Source organism: Rattus rattus, chromosome 13 (genome assembly GCF_011064425.1).
Source record: "Rattus rattus isolate New Zealand chromosome 13, Rrattus_CSIRO_v1, whole genome shotgun sequence".
In the NCBI taxonomy this organism is placed as follows: domain Eukaryota; kingdom Metazoa; phylum Chordata; class Mammalia; order Rodentia; family Muridae; genus Rattus; species Rattus rattus.
The window spans coordinates 78721839-78738575 of NC_046166.1; the positions used below are offsets into that span (position 1 = coordinate 78721839).

At 39.7% G+C, this 16737-nt stretch overlaps 1 protein-coding gene across 1 annotated transcript in view; it reads left to right on the forward strand.

The window, feature by feature from the left end:
* The first annotated feature begins 257 nt into the window (after window positions 1-257).
* Window positions 258-16737, forward strand: part of Shcbp1 (SHC binding and spindle associated 1) — a 30410-nt gene continuing 13930 nt past the window's right edge. The window contains exons 1-5 of the mRNA XM_032919270.1: window positions 258-380; window positions 7244-7411; window positions 7534-7649; window positions 10562-10770; window positions 14900-14992. Coding sequence (XP_032775161.1) covers window positions 278-380; window positions 7244-7411; window positions 7534-7649; window positions 10562-10770; window positions 14900-14992 — 689 coding nt within the window. The 5' untranslated portion in view covers window positions 258-277. The remainder of the gene's footprint in view (window positions 381-7243; window positions 7412-7533; window positions 7650-10561; window positions 10771-14899; window positions 14993-16737) is intronic.

Sequence of the window (16737 nt, forward strand, 5' to 3'; positions counted from 1 at the left end):
TCGCTTTCATTATCTTTTCTACTATGCTCAACATCCAAGTTCTCCTTGATGATTTTTGAGAAATAATTCCAAATTATATCAACATTCAACTTGCTTCTCTTTGGCTAAACCAGACTGTGAAGAACTTGGTCCAGAAGAGTCCGCCGATCCCATAGGTGGCGCTAACGCACTGTCAGAGCAGTTGCTGAAAGCCGACGAGGCTCCTCTATCCGAGTGCGGACGCTGGCGATGTCGTCATCGCGTTCCGGTTTGTGACAGCCGCCCGCGTAAATTCGAAATGGCTGATGATTTGCAGGCGGGTGTAGTTCTGGAACCTGACGCTATGGTTCCACCGAGACCTGAGTTGGCGGCGGAGGAGGAACCGGCGTCCTGGAAGGAAGGTGAGCACCTCAGCCCGCGCCGAAGGGCTGTGCCGTGGTTGCCGCCGGGCCTGGCCAGCCTTAGGACGCGGTCCCTGCTTGGGGAGTGGTGCGCCGGGCTTGGCCCCACTCTCACCCTCCGTCCTTTGACTCAACTTCCCGAGAGAAGGGGCTGGGTCTGGGCGGACATTCCCCCAAATGGAAGGGACCCAGGGAGCTTTGCATTCATCTATTTGCTGAGCCAAGTTTGTTTGTCCCCCCCCCCCCTACATCTAAGGGATCATGTGCTACATTTCTCCTTTTTAAAAACAACCTTGAACTCTGATCCTAAACACCGAGGACAGATAACAGCAGAGCCGCGTTCGAATAGAATCCAGAAATAGAAATAGCCCAGATTTTCTAACCCTCAGGTTCTTTGTACCTTGTCATGGGGATTCCATTTTTAATTTTTATTTGCCAAACTGTGTCCTTACGTATGCTAGGAAAGCTCTCTACCACTGAGCTACATCCCCAGTTCCTTTTTTGTTTTGAGTCAGGAGCTATACATAGACCTGGCTGATCTGAAACTCACTGTGTAGACCAGGCCAGCCTCCCTCCCATTCAGAGTTCCACCTGTACCGGGGTTAAAGGCATGAGCCACCACATCTGACCCTAGTGATTTTTATAAAAGCTAGTTTATATGAACACATTCAGTTATAATGTGTAACGAAGAGAGTTCGGTTGAAGTGAGAAATCACAGGTGTGACTTAATTCTGCAACCAATGTACTGTGCGGACAGCCAAAAGTTTCATATATACAGTTTACTGCCTTAGAAAACAGCCAGTTTTTCTGATGTGAAAATGAGGAGTCAAGTCAGTTTTAAAGTGGCTATAAGGCTAAACTTGTATACTGTCATATATGAATTTTTTTTATATATGAAATATTAAAAGTTGCATTTACAAGTCAGGAGTGATGGTGCATTGAGTGGGAGGAGCAGGAGCAATGGGAATAAAGGGCCATCCTTGGTTACCTAGTAAGTTGGAGACCAATCTGGGCTACACGAAACTCTGTCTCCATAAAAACAAAACAAAACAACAGTCACAGTAAAACACTGAACTTAGAGAAACAGAGTTTACTTGATGGTTTCCCAAAGGATAGGGAAACCGGGGACGTGTTTGTCAAAGGAGACTTAATGAACAGCACGAAAAGTAGAGCTTTCTTGTAGTCATTTCTTAATATGTAAATATAAACATGAATGTCTACCGTAGATGAGTTTATTTTTCTACTTTGTTTCTTGTGAAATTTTTAATTTAATTTTAATTTAAAAGACAAATACAGCTGAAAAGCATTTGGAATGCATTAACGTAATAAACCCTAGTTTCTACCAATCAAAGAACTAAGAAGGCTGCCAGCAGCTGAAAGTTATCTACCTGGCTGTAACTCTCCTTTTATATCTCCACCAATCTATTTGAAGAATGTTTTGGTTTATGATTTATTTTATTCTGTTACTATTTTTTAAAAAACCTAATGAAGCTGCTTCTACATTGGAACGTAGAATTTGGATATGATGGTTTGTATAATCAGCCAGGGAGTGGCACTATTAGAAGGTGTGGCCTTGTTGGAATAGGTGTGGCACTATGGGCTTGGGCTTTAAGACCCTCATCCTAGCTGCCTAGAAGTCAGTATTCTGTTAACAGCCTTCAAACTCTCAGTTCCTCCTGCACCAGGCCTACCTGGATGCTGCCATGTTCCTACCTTGATGATAATGGACTGAACTTCCAAACATGCAAGCCAGCCACAATTAAATGTTGTCTTTATAAGACTTGCCTTGGTCATGGTGTCTGTTCCCAGCAGTAAGACCCTAACTAAGACATTGACTATCTTCTGGGGTGATGGTTACTGTATTGGCTAATGTTATGTCATCTGTACACAGCTAGAGGTATCTGAAAGGTCTGAACCTATATTGAGAAAATGCCTTCATAAAATCTTGTCAGGCTGTAGAACATTTTCTTAATTAGTAATTGATGGGGAGGATACAACCTAATTAATCATGGATGGTGCTATCCCTGAGCTTGTGGTCCTAGGTTCTCTAAGAAAAGAGTCTGAGCAAGCCATGATGTTCAGGCCAACAAGCAGCACCCTTCCATGGCCTCTGCATCAGCTCTTGCCTCCTGCTCCCTGCCCTGCTTTAGTTCCTGCCTGTTTTTGATTATGAATTGTTATGTGCAATGATGCATGAAATAAACCATTTCCTCCCCAAGTTGTCCACCCCCTTAATTTATTTATTTTACAACCCAGTTGCAGCCCCCCTCCCTCCTCTTCTTCCATTCCCATCCATACAAATCCCTCCCCAATCTTCCCTTCTCTGAGGAGGAGAAGCCTCCCTTGACCACTCTGCCCTGGGACATCCATTCACCCAGTTAGGGGAACAGGATTCACAGACAGGCAACAGAATCAGGGACAGCCCCCACTTCATTTGGGTGACCCACATGAAGACCAAGCTGCACTTGTGCAGGAGGCCTAGGTCCAGCCCATGCATGCTTTTGGTTGGTGGTTCAGTCTGGAAACCCCCAAGGGTCCAGGTGAGTTGGCTCTGTTGTCTTCTTGTGGAGTCCCTATCCACTCCGAGTCCCTCAATTCTTACCCCAACTCTTCCACAAGACTCCCTGAGCCCTGTCTAATGTTTGCCTGTGGGTCTCTGTATCTGTTTAGGTCAGTTGATGGGTGGAGCCTCTCAGAGGACAGTTATGGCCGGCTCCAGTCTTCGAGCATAACAGAGCATCAAAGTGTCAGGGATTGGTTCTTCATTATGGGATGGGCCTCGAGTTGGGCCAGTAATTTGTTGGCCATTCCCTCAGTCTGTGCTCCATCTTAGTCTCTGCGCTTCTTTTATAGGCAGGACAAATTTTAGGTCAAAAGTTTTGTGGGTGGGTAGGTTTCTTTATCCCTCCACTGGGAGTCTTGCTTAGCTCCAGGAGGGGGCCATTTTAGGCCCCATATCCCCCACTGCTGTGAGTCTCCAGAGTCACAGACTCTCGGGAGCCTCCCCATCTCAGGCCTCTGGTACATCCTAGAGATGCCCCACTCTCCCTACACCTGATTCTCCCCACACACACACTTCCCTTCCCCATCCCCTCTCCCACCCGTTTTCCTCCCTCCATCCACCACAAATGATTATTTTATTTTCCATTCTGAATGAGATTCAAGTGTCCTCCCTTGGGCCCTCCTTGTTATTTATCTTCTTTGGGTCTGTGGATTGTATCGTGAGTATGTTGTACTTTATGGCTAATATCCACTTATAAGTGAATACATACCACGCATGTCTGTTTGGGTATGGGTTATTTCACTGGGATAATATTTTTTAGTTCTATCTGTTTGCCTGAAAATTTCATGGTGTCCTTTTTAATAGTTAAATAGTTTAATAGTTAAATAGTTAATTTGAATAAATGAACCCCATTTTCTTTATCCATTCTTTGGTTGATTGGCATCTGGGTTGTTTCCAGTTACTGGCTATAAAGCTGCTGCTGTAGTTGAGCAGTTGTCCTTGTGGTATGATGGAGCACCTTTTGTGTCTGTGCCCAGGAGTGGTATAGCTGGGTCTTAAGGTAAAACTATTGCCAATTTTCTGAGAAATCACCAAATTTACTTCCAGAGCAATCGTGCAAGTTTGCACGCCTATCAGCAGTGGAGGAGTGTTCCCCGTGCTCTGCATCCTCACCAGCATGTGGTGTCACTTGAGTTTTTGATCTTAGCCATTAGGATGAGTGTAAAAGAGAATCTCAGAGTCGTTTTGATTTTCATTTTCCTGATAACTAAGAACATTGAACATTTCTTAAAGTGTTTCTTGGCCATTAGAGATTCCTCTGTTGACTCCATTTTTTAATTGAGTTATTTGGTTTGTTTTTGTTGATGTCTAACTTCTTGAGCTCTTTATATATTTTGGATATTAGCCCTCTGTCAGATGTAGGGTTGGAAAACATATTTTCCTATTCCATAGGCTGCTGTTTTGTCCTAATGACAGTGTTGTGAGAGAGACTGAGAGTGCACAAACCTCAAAGCCTACCCCCCAGTGACAGACCTCATCCAACAATGACCTAATCCTTCCTAAAGGGACCACCAACTGGGAACCAAATATTCAGTTGTATGAATCTCATGTCCACTACAGCAAGCAATGACCTTTGGGTATACTTTGGTTAATAATACTGGTTGCCTGATAGACATGGAAATGAAAAGAAGGAAGAAACGGAAGGAGGAAATAAGGGGAGGGAAGAAAATCTAGTAAAAATTTCATATACTTTGCTCAAGGCTTCAAGAATGCACTCTGCCAGTCTTAAGAACCACCGTTTGCACTGTTTGTTTAATAATTACTTTGCCTACTTTTTTTTTATAATAGAATTAGATATGCTAGTATTCAGTCATAGCTTATGAGGCTTAATTACACACAGCTCATACTTAAAATGGCTTACATTTTCTATTCCTTGCCTTATACAGAGTAACTGGAAATAAAAATCTACCTAGTTGTCTTCATGAGGTAAACCTTTAAGAATTTCATTCTATTTTTTGAGGGGCCACTGACAGACTTGTGGTGTAGAAAATGAAGAGATCACAGCACTCCTTTTGAGAAGGAAATAGCAATGCGGTTCCTTTGTTATTACTGGTTTTCAGAAATTGATCTATTAATTTTTATGTGAACGTGTGTGTGTTTGTTTGAGATCATGTGCACTATATGTAGTCCCTAAGCAATGCCCAAAATCTGTCAAAGCAGTGGCCAGCCCCTCCTTCCCACTCCAGCCCACAGCACTGCTGTAAGAAGCCAAAATCTGTCAAACTGGTGGCCCCTGTCAGAACAGTGTGAGGCGCTGTTCACAGTACATCTTCACATCTTCTTTCCTTCCTCAGCCTTCAGCCTGTGTGAAATACAACCGCAGGAGCTGCCCCACAGTGGTAGCATCTCCTTTCTAGCCTCCTTAAGCAGATCCACAGAGATGGAGCCTCAGCCAAAGCTGGCCGTGGCTGGAAAGACTTCCTACCCTAATTCATGAGCACAGTTTATGGAAAAGAGGATTTTTAAAAAAGCCACCAATCCAGGGCAGGAAAAACCCACCAGTCTCTGAGCTCCCAAAAACAAAAACAAACAAACAAAAACCAACAAAACAGCCAACAAATCCTAATCCTAATTCTGGAAATCTCTGCCCTGAAAAGCTCTGCTCTCCTAAGAATTCCTGTATAAGCCCTGCCCTTTTTCCAGTTCCCTACTGTCTACTCCTAGGAGCAGAGGCAGCCATCCCTGGATTTGTCCCTCCACACCGTGGACCCTCCAGTAAATCTCTTATGAGATTTGCTGACTAGTGTGACTCTCTTATTGGAAGAAGCCAAGAAGCAATGAAGAGAATTAAAGAAGTGGAGTGCAACTGAAGCTCCTGAGCTCCTGAGCTCAGCTAGTGATACCCTGTCCTGGGAGCTGTCACATCTCTGCTCAGGAGGCTTCCTCTCAGAGCTGTGTGGTTTCTGGGCCCCTGTGTCTCACTCTTCCACCGGGATACCTTTCCCCTCAGAGCTGTATGATTCCTGGGCTTCTAAGGCCCAGGATACGCTTCTGTTCAAGCAGGAACACTTATGCCCTGTACCTGTAACAACTTGCTTCGGCCACAAGAGGGCATTGGGTTTCCTGGAATTGGAGATTATGAGCTGCCACATGGGTACTGGAAATTAAACTCTGGTGTTCTGTAAGAACAGTATGTTTTTAACTGCAGAGCCATCTCCCCAGTCCCTTGTAGTTCCTTTTTAAAATATATATTGATTGGATTGTTTTAGAGGAAAAATTAGCTACAAGATAATTGGTCTAACCCTGCTAATTATAGTAAAAAATAAAAATCCTGGGATCTGGAGAGGTGGCTCAGTAGTTAGCATCCATGTGGGACAGCTTACAGCTGCTTGTGAGTCTAGGTGTAGGGAGTTCCAATGCCTCTAGGCTTTGGCATCCTACTCATACCCACACAGGGTTAAACCATACAAATAATTAAAAACAAAAATCCTTTAAAACCATAACTGCTAGCTTTGAAAGAGAACTAGTGTTGCTTCCAAAATTGTCAAAAATATCTGAAAATTTCTAAATTCAAGTATGATTTAGATTTTGAGATTTTTTTTGTAAGCTTTAAAAACTAGTGATATTACTGCTCATGAGAATTTAAGTAGGGCATTTATCCTTAAATCCTTGTATTTTGTTTGGATTATCTAAATAGACTTGCGATTAGGAACACTTTCTGATAACTAGATGTTGCAGATTATTTCTAATGCTTTGAATTAATCAGCAGTCTGCTTGTCCAAACACTGAAGGTCCTTGTCCCCAATTAGTTTTCGATCAATTAAGAGCCAGTGGCTGGGTGGAGAGCCTTAACCCTAACTTTTAAATTGTGCAGGCTAGGAACTAGAAGAAAGGGAGGGAGGAATTGTCATGATTCAGAGGGAGATGTATCAGATTTAGAGCTGCAGGAGGAAAATTCGAAATGTAGGTGAGAAGAAATGTGAACCCCAAAAAGAGCTGCTCAGAAATGGCTTGGGCAGCAAAGGAAGCTGACCAGAAGGAGCCAAAGCAACAAAGATAAAATATAGAATTAGAAGGTGTTAAACCAGGATTACAAGAGGGAAATGTGTGCTAGCTGTGGGAAGGAGTAGAACTGCCCAGCCTTTGAGCTAGCCAAGGCATTTTAAAATTAACTGGCGCGTGTGTGTGTGTGTGTGTGTGTGTGTGTGTGTGTGTGTGTGTGTGTGTGTGTGTGTGTCTTCCATTCGTGAATTCAGAATGCTCCTGGGCAGGTGCACAAGTTCCACCAGCTGAGAGCCAAAGTGGTATAGCCCATTATCACTACACTAGATAGTTGAGTCTTTGTGTTATATTGTTTTAGGTTTATTCCAGGATACAGATCCATGCAGTGATTGTGGCTATCATGCTAATCCAGGTGCTACTGTAAAAACTCTAATGCCAGAAGGAAAAATTCTTTTTCCACAAATTATCCAAACAAATGAACTTCTGTTTTATGAGCGATTCAGAGCCTATCAAGATTACATTTTAGGTGAGTCATTTCTTTTTGTATAGTTTTATTTTGCAAGTAGCTTGTCTACAGATTGTCAGTTGTTCTGAGATGAATTTATTAACTTCTCATCTATACATTTCCAATTCTGATTTAATTTGTAGCTGACTGTAAGGCCTCTGAAGTAAAGGAATTCACAGTCAGCTTCTTGGAAAAGGTCCTTGAACCATCTGGATGGTGGGCAGTGTGGCACACTAATGTGTTTGAGGTGTTGGTTGAGGTAAGTTGAATTCTCCTATGAATATACTTTGCCAAGCTGTCTTCTGTGTTTCTGACTTTGTTTCCCAGGTCCTGGATTGAATTAATCTTTCTTTTTAATCCTCCTTGGAGTCATTGATCATTTTTAATAATAAATTTTAAACTACTTTTTAAGGGTTAAAGGTGCTAGTTTTAATGATGCATGGCCTCCTCATACATGTGTGACATACGCTGTTTTCATTTATTGTCCTCCCCAAAAACCCCTTCCTGTTAGTTCTGACTTCTGCTTTCTTATCGAGTGGATTCCTTTACCCTATTTTATGCCTCCAGTAAGATATTTTCCTCCATTTTCATGATCGTATTTCCTATTTCTATTTAAAATTTTTATATACTTTATGTTTATTAATTGTGTGTGTGTCTGTGTGCGCGTGCATGTGTGTGCGCGCTCCCGTGCACTTGTATATTCATGTAGAAATCAGAGGACAGCATATGTAAGTCAGTTCTTTTCTTTCACCTTCTAGATTCAGGGGACTGACCCCAGGAAGTCAGGTTTGGCAGGAAGTACCTTTATCTGCTGAGCCTTGCCAAACTCTTTCTAGATTCTTGACCACAAGTGTATGGCAGAAAATTTTTTATCTTCATTTGGTATTTTACCTATTTCAGTATCTGAATTCAGCTGTTGAAAAGTTGTGTTATTTTTGGGAGCATCCTGTTACTTTACTTTTTCCTATTGTTTGCATATTTTGTGATGGAATTTACATGCTTGTTGGTTTAGAAAACTTCTCTGGTTTTACTTGGAGATTTTACATGAACAGCTTCCTGGTTTTAATTCTCAATTAAATTAAATCCTTCCTTCAGGTTTTAATTCCCAATAACATTCAGTGAGTAGAACACAGTTCTGATAGCGCAACACTAAAGTAGAAGATATAGAAATACACTTAAAATCAATTAAAGCCACTGATACATCACTGATGACCATAAGCCAGACATGGGAAAATTCATGTAGAATATGTTATGAAGTTAAAAATTATTTAAGATAAATGTGTCTTTAATACATTAATGAGGTAAAAGAAAGAGGCTGGGAAAAAAAGAAATAGAAGAGAAGAAAGGTTAAATAAATGAAAAGATGAAAGGTTGAGAAGTGTTAGGAGGAAAGAGGAAGGAGCAAGGGATTAAACACAAAAAATGGGGGAAAACCCTCAGGAGTGAAAAAGTTCTAAGTTACCTCGATATGTGGAGAGTAATAAAAATTAAAATATTATTTAAACAAAAACCATTAAATATTACTAAAACTACAGTACAGAATTCAAAGGGGGGGGGTGTAATAAAAGAAAGGGAAAAAAAATTACCCACTAATGAAAAAGTTCACAAATTAGGTGAATGTCAGAAGTGAAATAATATTTATTTTTAAAAAAAATTTAACCATTTTTAAAAATAAGTAAAATAAAAATACATCTGATATTGTATTGAAGACAAAAAGCTGAGGGACAGCAAAATATAATGATAATAATAATAATAATAATAATAATAATGATAATGATAATGATATTGGAGCAACACATGGTGGCTCACAACCATCTGTAATGAGATCCGATGCCCTCTTCTGGTGTGTCTGAAGACAGCTACAGTGTGCTTATATAGAATAAATAAATAAATCTTTAAAAAAAAAAAAAAAGAGAAAGTCTTAAATATAAATCAGATTGCCGGAGAGATGCAGGTAGACTATTGGGACGTCCAAGTTTCAGAACTCACAGCCGTGGATGACAGAGGTGACTCGAGGTTGATGGCCCTGTTGAGTTTAGGCTTAGGGCAGTGGATCTCTAGGCTTCTTGGCAGCTGAGGACAGGGCTGCTTTTCTCTGTGTGATCAGAGCCTCTGCTGCTGGCACATTCCTGCTTTTCAGCATCAGACCTTTCTGCTCTCTATGTTCAGACTCTCGTTATTATGGTTGTTCCTCATAATGAGACTCCAGTTTTAGCTCAGTTTCAAATAAGTAACAATCCTGTCTTGTGCCCTCCTGGTCATATAGAGTAACAGTAAAATTCCAGAGAATCACTGCTTCACCGAAAGTCAAAACTGGTTTTGAAGCTTGTGAAACCTGTGGTCTTGTCTCGTTACCAGCACCACCTGGCTCGCCTGCTGAAGGAAGCGCCTGTTTTCCCTCCCACTGCTAAGGACCTCGAGTTACCTGTCTTTTTCTCTGTACATTTCAGTTTTTCTATCACTGCCTTTTGAATTTCTAATGCTGTTCCTCTTTCTCTTTGAAATATTATCATGTTAAAAATTTAGGTCCTTGAAAACTGGAAAATGTCATTTGCATGGGGTAGGGAAAGTAGACGGTTACTGAGCTTGTGTACCTTTATCTTTCCTTTGGCTCATGCTGGTGTTGAACCTGTATTTTAGTGTCTGAAGTCCACCAGATCTGCTTCACCTTAACAGTTTATCTTTCACTGTCTCACGAAGGCAATTTCCTTTCTGCAATCTTTCCCATAAGTCCTCCTGTTTAGCTTTCTCCTTGATTATATTCTGAGGATAAGAGCCACTTCTATTTTGTTTGTCCTTAGAAGGCACTCTGACACGTTACAGACTTTTAAAAAGTAGGTTATACTCATAAGTAGCAATGAATAGCCTAGTAAGAGCACCGATGGAAGGGGAAGCCCTCGGTCCTGCCAAGACTGAACCCCAGTGAACGTGATTGTTGGGGGAGGCGGTAATGGGGAGGATGGGGAGGGAAGCCCATATGGAAGGGGGGAGGGGCTAGGGATGTTGGCCCGGAAACTTGGGAAAGGGAATAACAATCGAAATGTAAATAAGAAATACCCAAGTTAATAAAAAAAAAAAAAAAAATAAAAAAGTAGGTTATAAATAGTATTTTATATGTGTATTTCCACTTTGATTCCTGGGTATTAAAATGAGTCACATTTTGAATTTCAGGTTACAAATGTGGACTTTGCAGCATTGAAGGCAGTGGTGAAGCTTGCAGAGCCGTGTATCTATGAATCTAAATTGAGCACTTTTACCTTGGCCAATGTGAAGGAGCTTTTGGACCTGAAGGAGTTTCATCTGCCTCTGCAGGAGCTGTGGGTGGTATCAGATGACTCACATGAAGTTCACCAGATGGCCCTTGCGATCGAGCACGTCAGGTAGAAAGGAGCATCGATGGAAGTAACCTTGTGGTCAAAACTGTAGTTTAATTGAAATAAATCCCTTTCCTTTCCTTTCCTTTCCTTTCCTTTCCTTTCCTTTCCTTTCCTTTCCTTTCCTTTCCTTTCCTTTTTCCTATCATGAGGCTTGAACCTAGACCCTCATACAGAGTAGAAAATGTCTTTACCACTGAGCCACATATCCATGCCCTAGGAAAATCTTTTAAAAATAAAAACAAAAACCTTAATGTCTTAAATTTTCATTTTGTTATCACTTCAAACCCATAAAAAAAAGTTGAAAAAAATAGTACATGGAATCTTGTTTATCATTAAAATTCTTCAAGTGTTTACAAAAGATAAAAAATTCTTAATTTGGTTCTTATTGATGCTAAAGCTTGTGATTGGTACATTTGAAGGCAGTAGGACAAAAAAAAGATGAAATGTAAGAAAATAAAGTTGGATAGTACTAGTTGGAATAGTATACATCATTTGCAAGAATATGTCTAACCAGAGAGACTGTTTTCTCATTCTGCTTTGAAGGGTTTTAGAGGATGTGTTCATGTGTCTTCTTTTATAGGTGATGGTGTCCCTTTAAATGAAAAAATGTGTCTGTAATATCTGGATTACTAAATATACTTTATTTTTTAAAAGATTTTATTTTATGTGTATTAGTATTTTGCCTACATTTATAAATGTGCACCACATATATAAATGTACACCCGATGAACATGGAGGCATTAGAGCTCCTGGAGCTAGAGTGTGTACATTTATAGGGCTGTTGTGGTGTTGGTGCCAGGAACTGAAACATGGGTCCTCTGCAAGGTCAGTTAGTGTTCTTAACTCATGACTCATCTCTTGGTGTGCTGTTAAAATTACTTCAGATAAATTATCCATCGTAGTTGATATTATAGTCTCTCTCTCTCTCTCTCTCTCTCTCTCTCTCTCTCTCTCTCTGTCTCGTGTGTGTGTGTGTGTGTGTGTAAGAAATTTTGCTTTTAGCTGCTTGGACATATATCATGACTCTTTAATTAGACTCTAAAACCTGAATCTAATTTGCTAAGTAGAATATTGTTTTATTACTTAATAATAATCTTGGGGATTTGTTTTATGTATGTGAGTGCACTGTCGCTGTCCTCAGACACCAGAAGAGGGCATTGGACCCCATTACAGATGGTTGTGAGCCACCATTTGGTTGCTAGGAATTGAACTCAGGACCTCTGGAAGAGAAGGCAGTGCTGTTAACTGCCAAGCCATCTCTCCAGCCCCGATTTTTTATTTTCAAGTTCTATATAATCCATGTACATGCTAGTATATTTATTCTTTATTTTATATTTGCCTCTTTTAGGTGGGGAATATAAATACAACTCTTCATAGAAATACATTTCTTCTATGTTGATATAATAGGCACTGATATACTCATTATTAAGCTTTATTTGTCTAAACAAATTTGTCTTTCACGAATAAAATTTTAAAGAAAATTTTAGAGATACAAAAAATAATTAAATTAGATGTGTATTTTAGGAACTGGAAGATTAAAAATGATGTCAGTGATATTGTTTGGTGTTCTGTAGTCTAAAAGGTACTTTCTGCTTTCTATACCTTTAGTGGCTTAAGCTGGTTTTCCTGAGTCCTCCCTAACACCCAGGCTCACTATGGTCAGATTTGCCTTTGGAACTGAGATTTTTATTTCTAAGCCTCTTGAGTACTCAATATTAAAACAAAATAAAACAAAACCAAAAATAGTGATTATCACCGAGACTTACATACATGACTAGAAATGGCAATGAGTGCTAAATTAGACTTACTATATTGAAATTGCTATCCTACAGTTGCTTCTTAGGGGAAGTAGCATATAAACTTGAGTCTAGAAGGTTACCTAGGCAAGGAGGATGGGTCCAGGATGTCGTTGATATTAAGATACTGAAAGCCTTGCACAGTCAGAACACAGTCCCGGAGTGCCGGACCTGACATTTTAAGTCAGAAGGTACAGAGCTTTGTCAGCCAATTAACCAGTTCTGTAACAGAACATTGGAAAAGCACTGCAACATTTTCATTGTTTGCAAAATAGGATCAGCTTTGTGTTTTAGGGAGTTATGACCGCACTGTAAAAAGAGATTAAAGAATAATAATAATACAAATCAAGATTTTTAAAATGAAAAAAAGTTCACTTTGGCTTCTTTTTGTAAAGTAAAAGGAGGGAGCTAGGATGGGGATTTCAGTTAAGAGGTGTGGGCAGGGGACCCAAACATAAGTGCTTGCACTAGAATGGGGACATCGATAGGACAGGGCAGAAGCTGAGTAGAGCAACTGGGACTTGAGCATCTAGACAGCTTACATATGACTCATTTGGTTTATTTGAGGTTTCTGCTTTGAAAAAGCAAACTCTGGAGGGTTGGTATGGGTAATAATTTGGGTTAGGTATGAAAATATATTTAAATATTTACCAGGTTGAGAAAGTGAGAGGCACTTGACCAACATGCTACAAGGAAATTTGAAGGATATAAAATTGGAAGCAGAAGTGTTTTAAAGATACATTCTAAAAATGAATAACTAATATGCCTGAGATTTGTTTTGAAATAATCTTATATCAAGGTGATATGGGAGAGAAGAATATGTGAGTTGGGTAGAGACGAAAAAACATTACCTGTTAACTGATTTTTTTTTTTTTTTTTTTTGGAAGCTGCTATTCATAATATTATCTGTGTTTTCTTTTGCTATATATGTTTGAAATCTTTCAAAAATATGTTAAAACATCTAGGGAGTTTTAAAGAAATTATGGATGTTGCCTTCCCCTCTGGATCCTGATTTATTGATTTAGATTAAGTTTTTTGTTGTTTTTCTGATTTGTTGATTTAGATTAATTTTTTGTTGTTTGTTTGAGACGGACTCACTATGTAACTAGAACTAACCTAGGACTCAGTATGCAGACCAGGTCTGCCTCAAATTCATAGAGATTTATTTACTTCTGCCTCCAAAGTCTGGAGACTAAAGGTGTGCACCACCATCCAGCTAGGAAATAGAATTCTTAAAGTGTACACCAGGAGACCCTCATGTGTAGCTGTGGCTGGGAGCTGATGCTTCCTATTAAGTTCCTGCATCATCTCCTTTACTGCTTTAATAAAAAGCAGTAAATTCTATCAGTAAGTCCCAGATTTATATCTCTATTTTTTATCCCTTGTCTCTGGAAGGGGGAAAAGGCTATATTGATCTGTCCATTGGACATTACTCATTTGTAATTCAAATCAACATCCCATCTGAAATACACTTAAAGCACAACTTTTATTTAAATCCTAATTTCTTTACTACCTGAGTAAATGGCACTGCCATCTGTTAAGTTATTGATGGTTAATAGATAGCTGTGATGTAATCGAAGTCTTGCCAGGAGTAGTGACCCACACCTATAATCCCAGCATTCCTGAGGCAGGAGGATTAGGAGTTCAAAGCCAGCTTAGTCTACAGAACACAATTCTCTCTCAAAAAACTAAACAGACAAAAACTAGCCCCACTTAAAGCAAGCAAACAAACAAACCAAAAGCAGGCCACCCTAATAGCAGTAGTACAATATTGTAGAGAAACTAACTTATGTGAAGGTTTTTTCTCATAGGACTCACGAGTGTCAACTGTGGCAAATACTCAGCATTGATATATCTTATAAAATAATGTGTACTTGATGATGTATCTTATAAAATAATGTGTACTTGATGTGTTGGTAGGTGGGGAATTCTAGCTGTAACACAAAAAATGTTATGACATGAAACTAAAGTTTTATATCCTGTTGTTAAGACAAAATACCCCAGCAAAAGCAACTTAGTGCAAAAGGGATTTCTTTTCGCTTACTGCCTCAGGGGCTGAGTAGACCATCGCAGTAAGGAGGGTAGTATGACCATCCCCACACCTCGCACAGGCAGTGTGGATGCAGAGAAATAACGACAGGTACAGCCGAGTTCAAACCCTGTACTCAGTATTTCTGCAAGATTTTATCTCCTAAGCATTTCCTTATCTTTCCAAACATTGCCACTTGCTGGGGACAAGTGTTCACCCACATGAGCCCATGATGGACATATTTAAGCCACACCTCCATCCTTTTGAGCCTGTGGTTGAATTTTATTGATATTAAGCTTCTTTTCAGATTTTTCTATAAAAACATCTGGAGAAGTTGGGATGAAGAAGAGGAGGATGAGTATGATTATTTTGTCAGATGTGTTGAACCTCGATTGAGATTGTAAGTATTTATTACAGATGTGGTAGATACAAACCCAGGAGCTTCATGGGCCAGAAGTAGATTGGTGTACCAATAGCATTTGTGACAAGTTATTAAATAAACCTTGTGGGAGAAAAGACACCTGCATAGTGTGTGTGTGTGTGTGTGTGTGTGTGTGTGTGTGTGTGTGTGTGTGTGTGTGTGTGTGTGTGTGTGTGTGTGGGAGATAGAATCTTTCATAGCCCAACCTAGGGCTTGTGATTGTCTTGCCTCAGTCTCCCTAGTATTCTGATAATAGGGCTGTGCCCCCATGCCATGCTATATTTATAAACTAGATTTAAACAAGTTTTAAGAGTATCTAGGTTAAAAGCTTGTAAGTCTGAATTGTGAGCTAGATCAACCCAAAGCCTCCTCAGCATCCCCCAATAAGGGGGGAGGGGGGTGGACAACTCTAGCTCTGTGTCCTTGTACAGGAGCAGATGTGGCAAAAAACAGAGTAGGACCGGGGCCAGAGCCTTAAAAGAGTTATGGTTTTAGCTCCTGGGAACTTGACTTTCCCCTCTGAAGGGATGTGGTTATCGGTCCCAAGGCAACTGTATCCAAGGAATCCTACATTTTCTTTGCCAGCGTTATCCATGCTGACCTTGGCCATTTCCCCTGTACAAACAATATATGAGACGCTCTGCTTTTTAATAAACTTTCTTGGAATAAGTCATTAGCTTATACAAGGCCTTCTGATCCCTACAATATGTCTTCTGTATTTTTCATTCCATGGCCTCCTCCTCTATACTTAGCCATTTGAGACCCTTATTTCTGAATATTCAGTTCACTGAATAATATTCAACTGATATAGTACATTAAGACTCTTGAACATTGTCAAGACACCGAGTATTTTCTGTTCTGGTTCCTGTTTAACAGTGGTGATTGATTTTTATGGAGGTGAAGTTTAATTGTAGGTGAATATCCTATGTATCTGGCACATTTGATCTTTACCTAGAAAAATTATGTTCTGGTTTGCGAGTCTTGCATGTGTTAGCAAGGATTAATTAGTATAGTGTCATATACTGGCAAATGGGAAAACTTAAGGGAAATTGGTTTTTCGTTGTAGAGAAGAAAATATACTTCATTGAAAAAATGGAATGATAGAAATGTTGGCAGATGGGAAAAGCTACCTGTGCTGATCGAAGCACTGTCAACAGGCAGCATTTAAATGGAATCAAACCATATAGTCTTTATTTTATATTGTGTATATTTTCCTTTCTAATTCAAAATACACTGTACCAAAGTTTAGGGATCTGAAATATGAATTTGGTATATTATTTTCAAACTATGGAGTATCAATATAATAAAAACAAAAGCCAATTAACATGGTTGCAGAAATGCTAAAAGACTTATTTTTTTTAAATTTGAGCCTGGTTTTCATACTTGGTTGATCTGATATGTCAGTTGGTTATGGTTTAGATTTTTTGTTTGAAAAGTGGATTTGCACATTACCTTTAGATGCATATGGGTTAACTAAAGAACACCAAGTCCATTCTTTTCTCGTGTCTCCTAATATTTGAAAAGCCAAGAAATTTATTTTCTCTAAAATATTATTTGAGGGGCTGGAGAGATGGCTCAGTGTAGGAGCACTGACTGCTTTTCCGTACGTCCTGAGTTAAATCCCAGCAATCACATGGCGGCTCACAACCATCTGTAATGGTATCCAGTCACTATACTTTGATATATATACTTAGGGTATGGTTTTCTTCTCCCATCTCATTCAG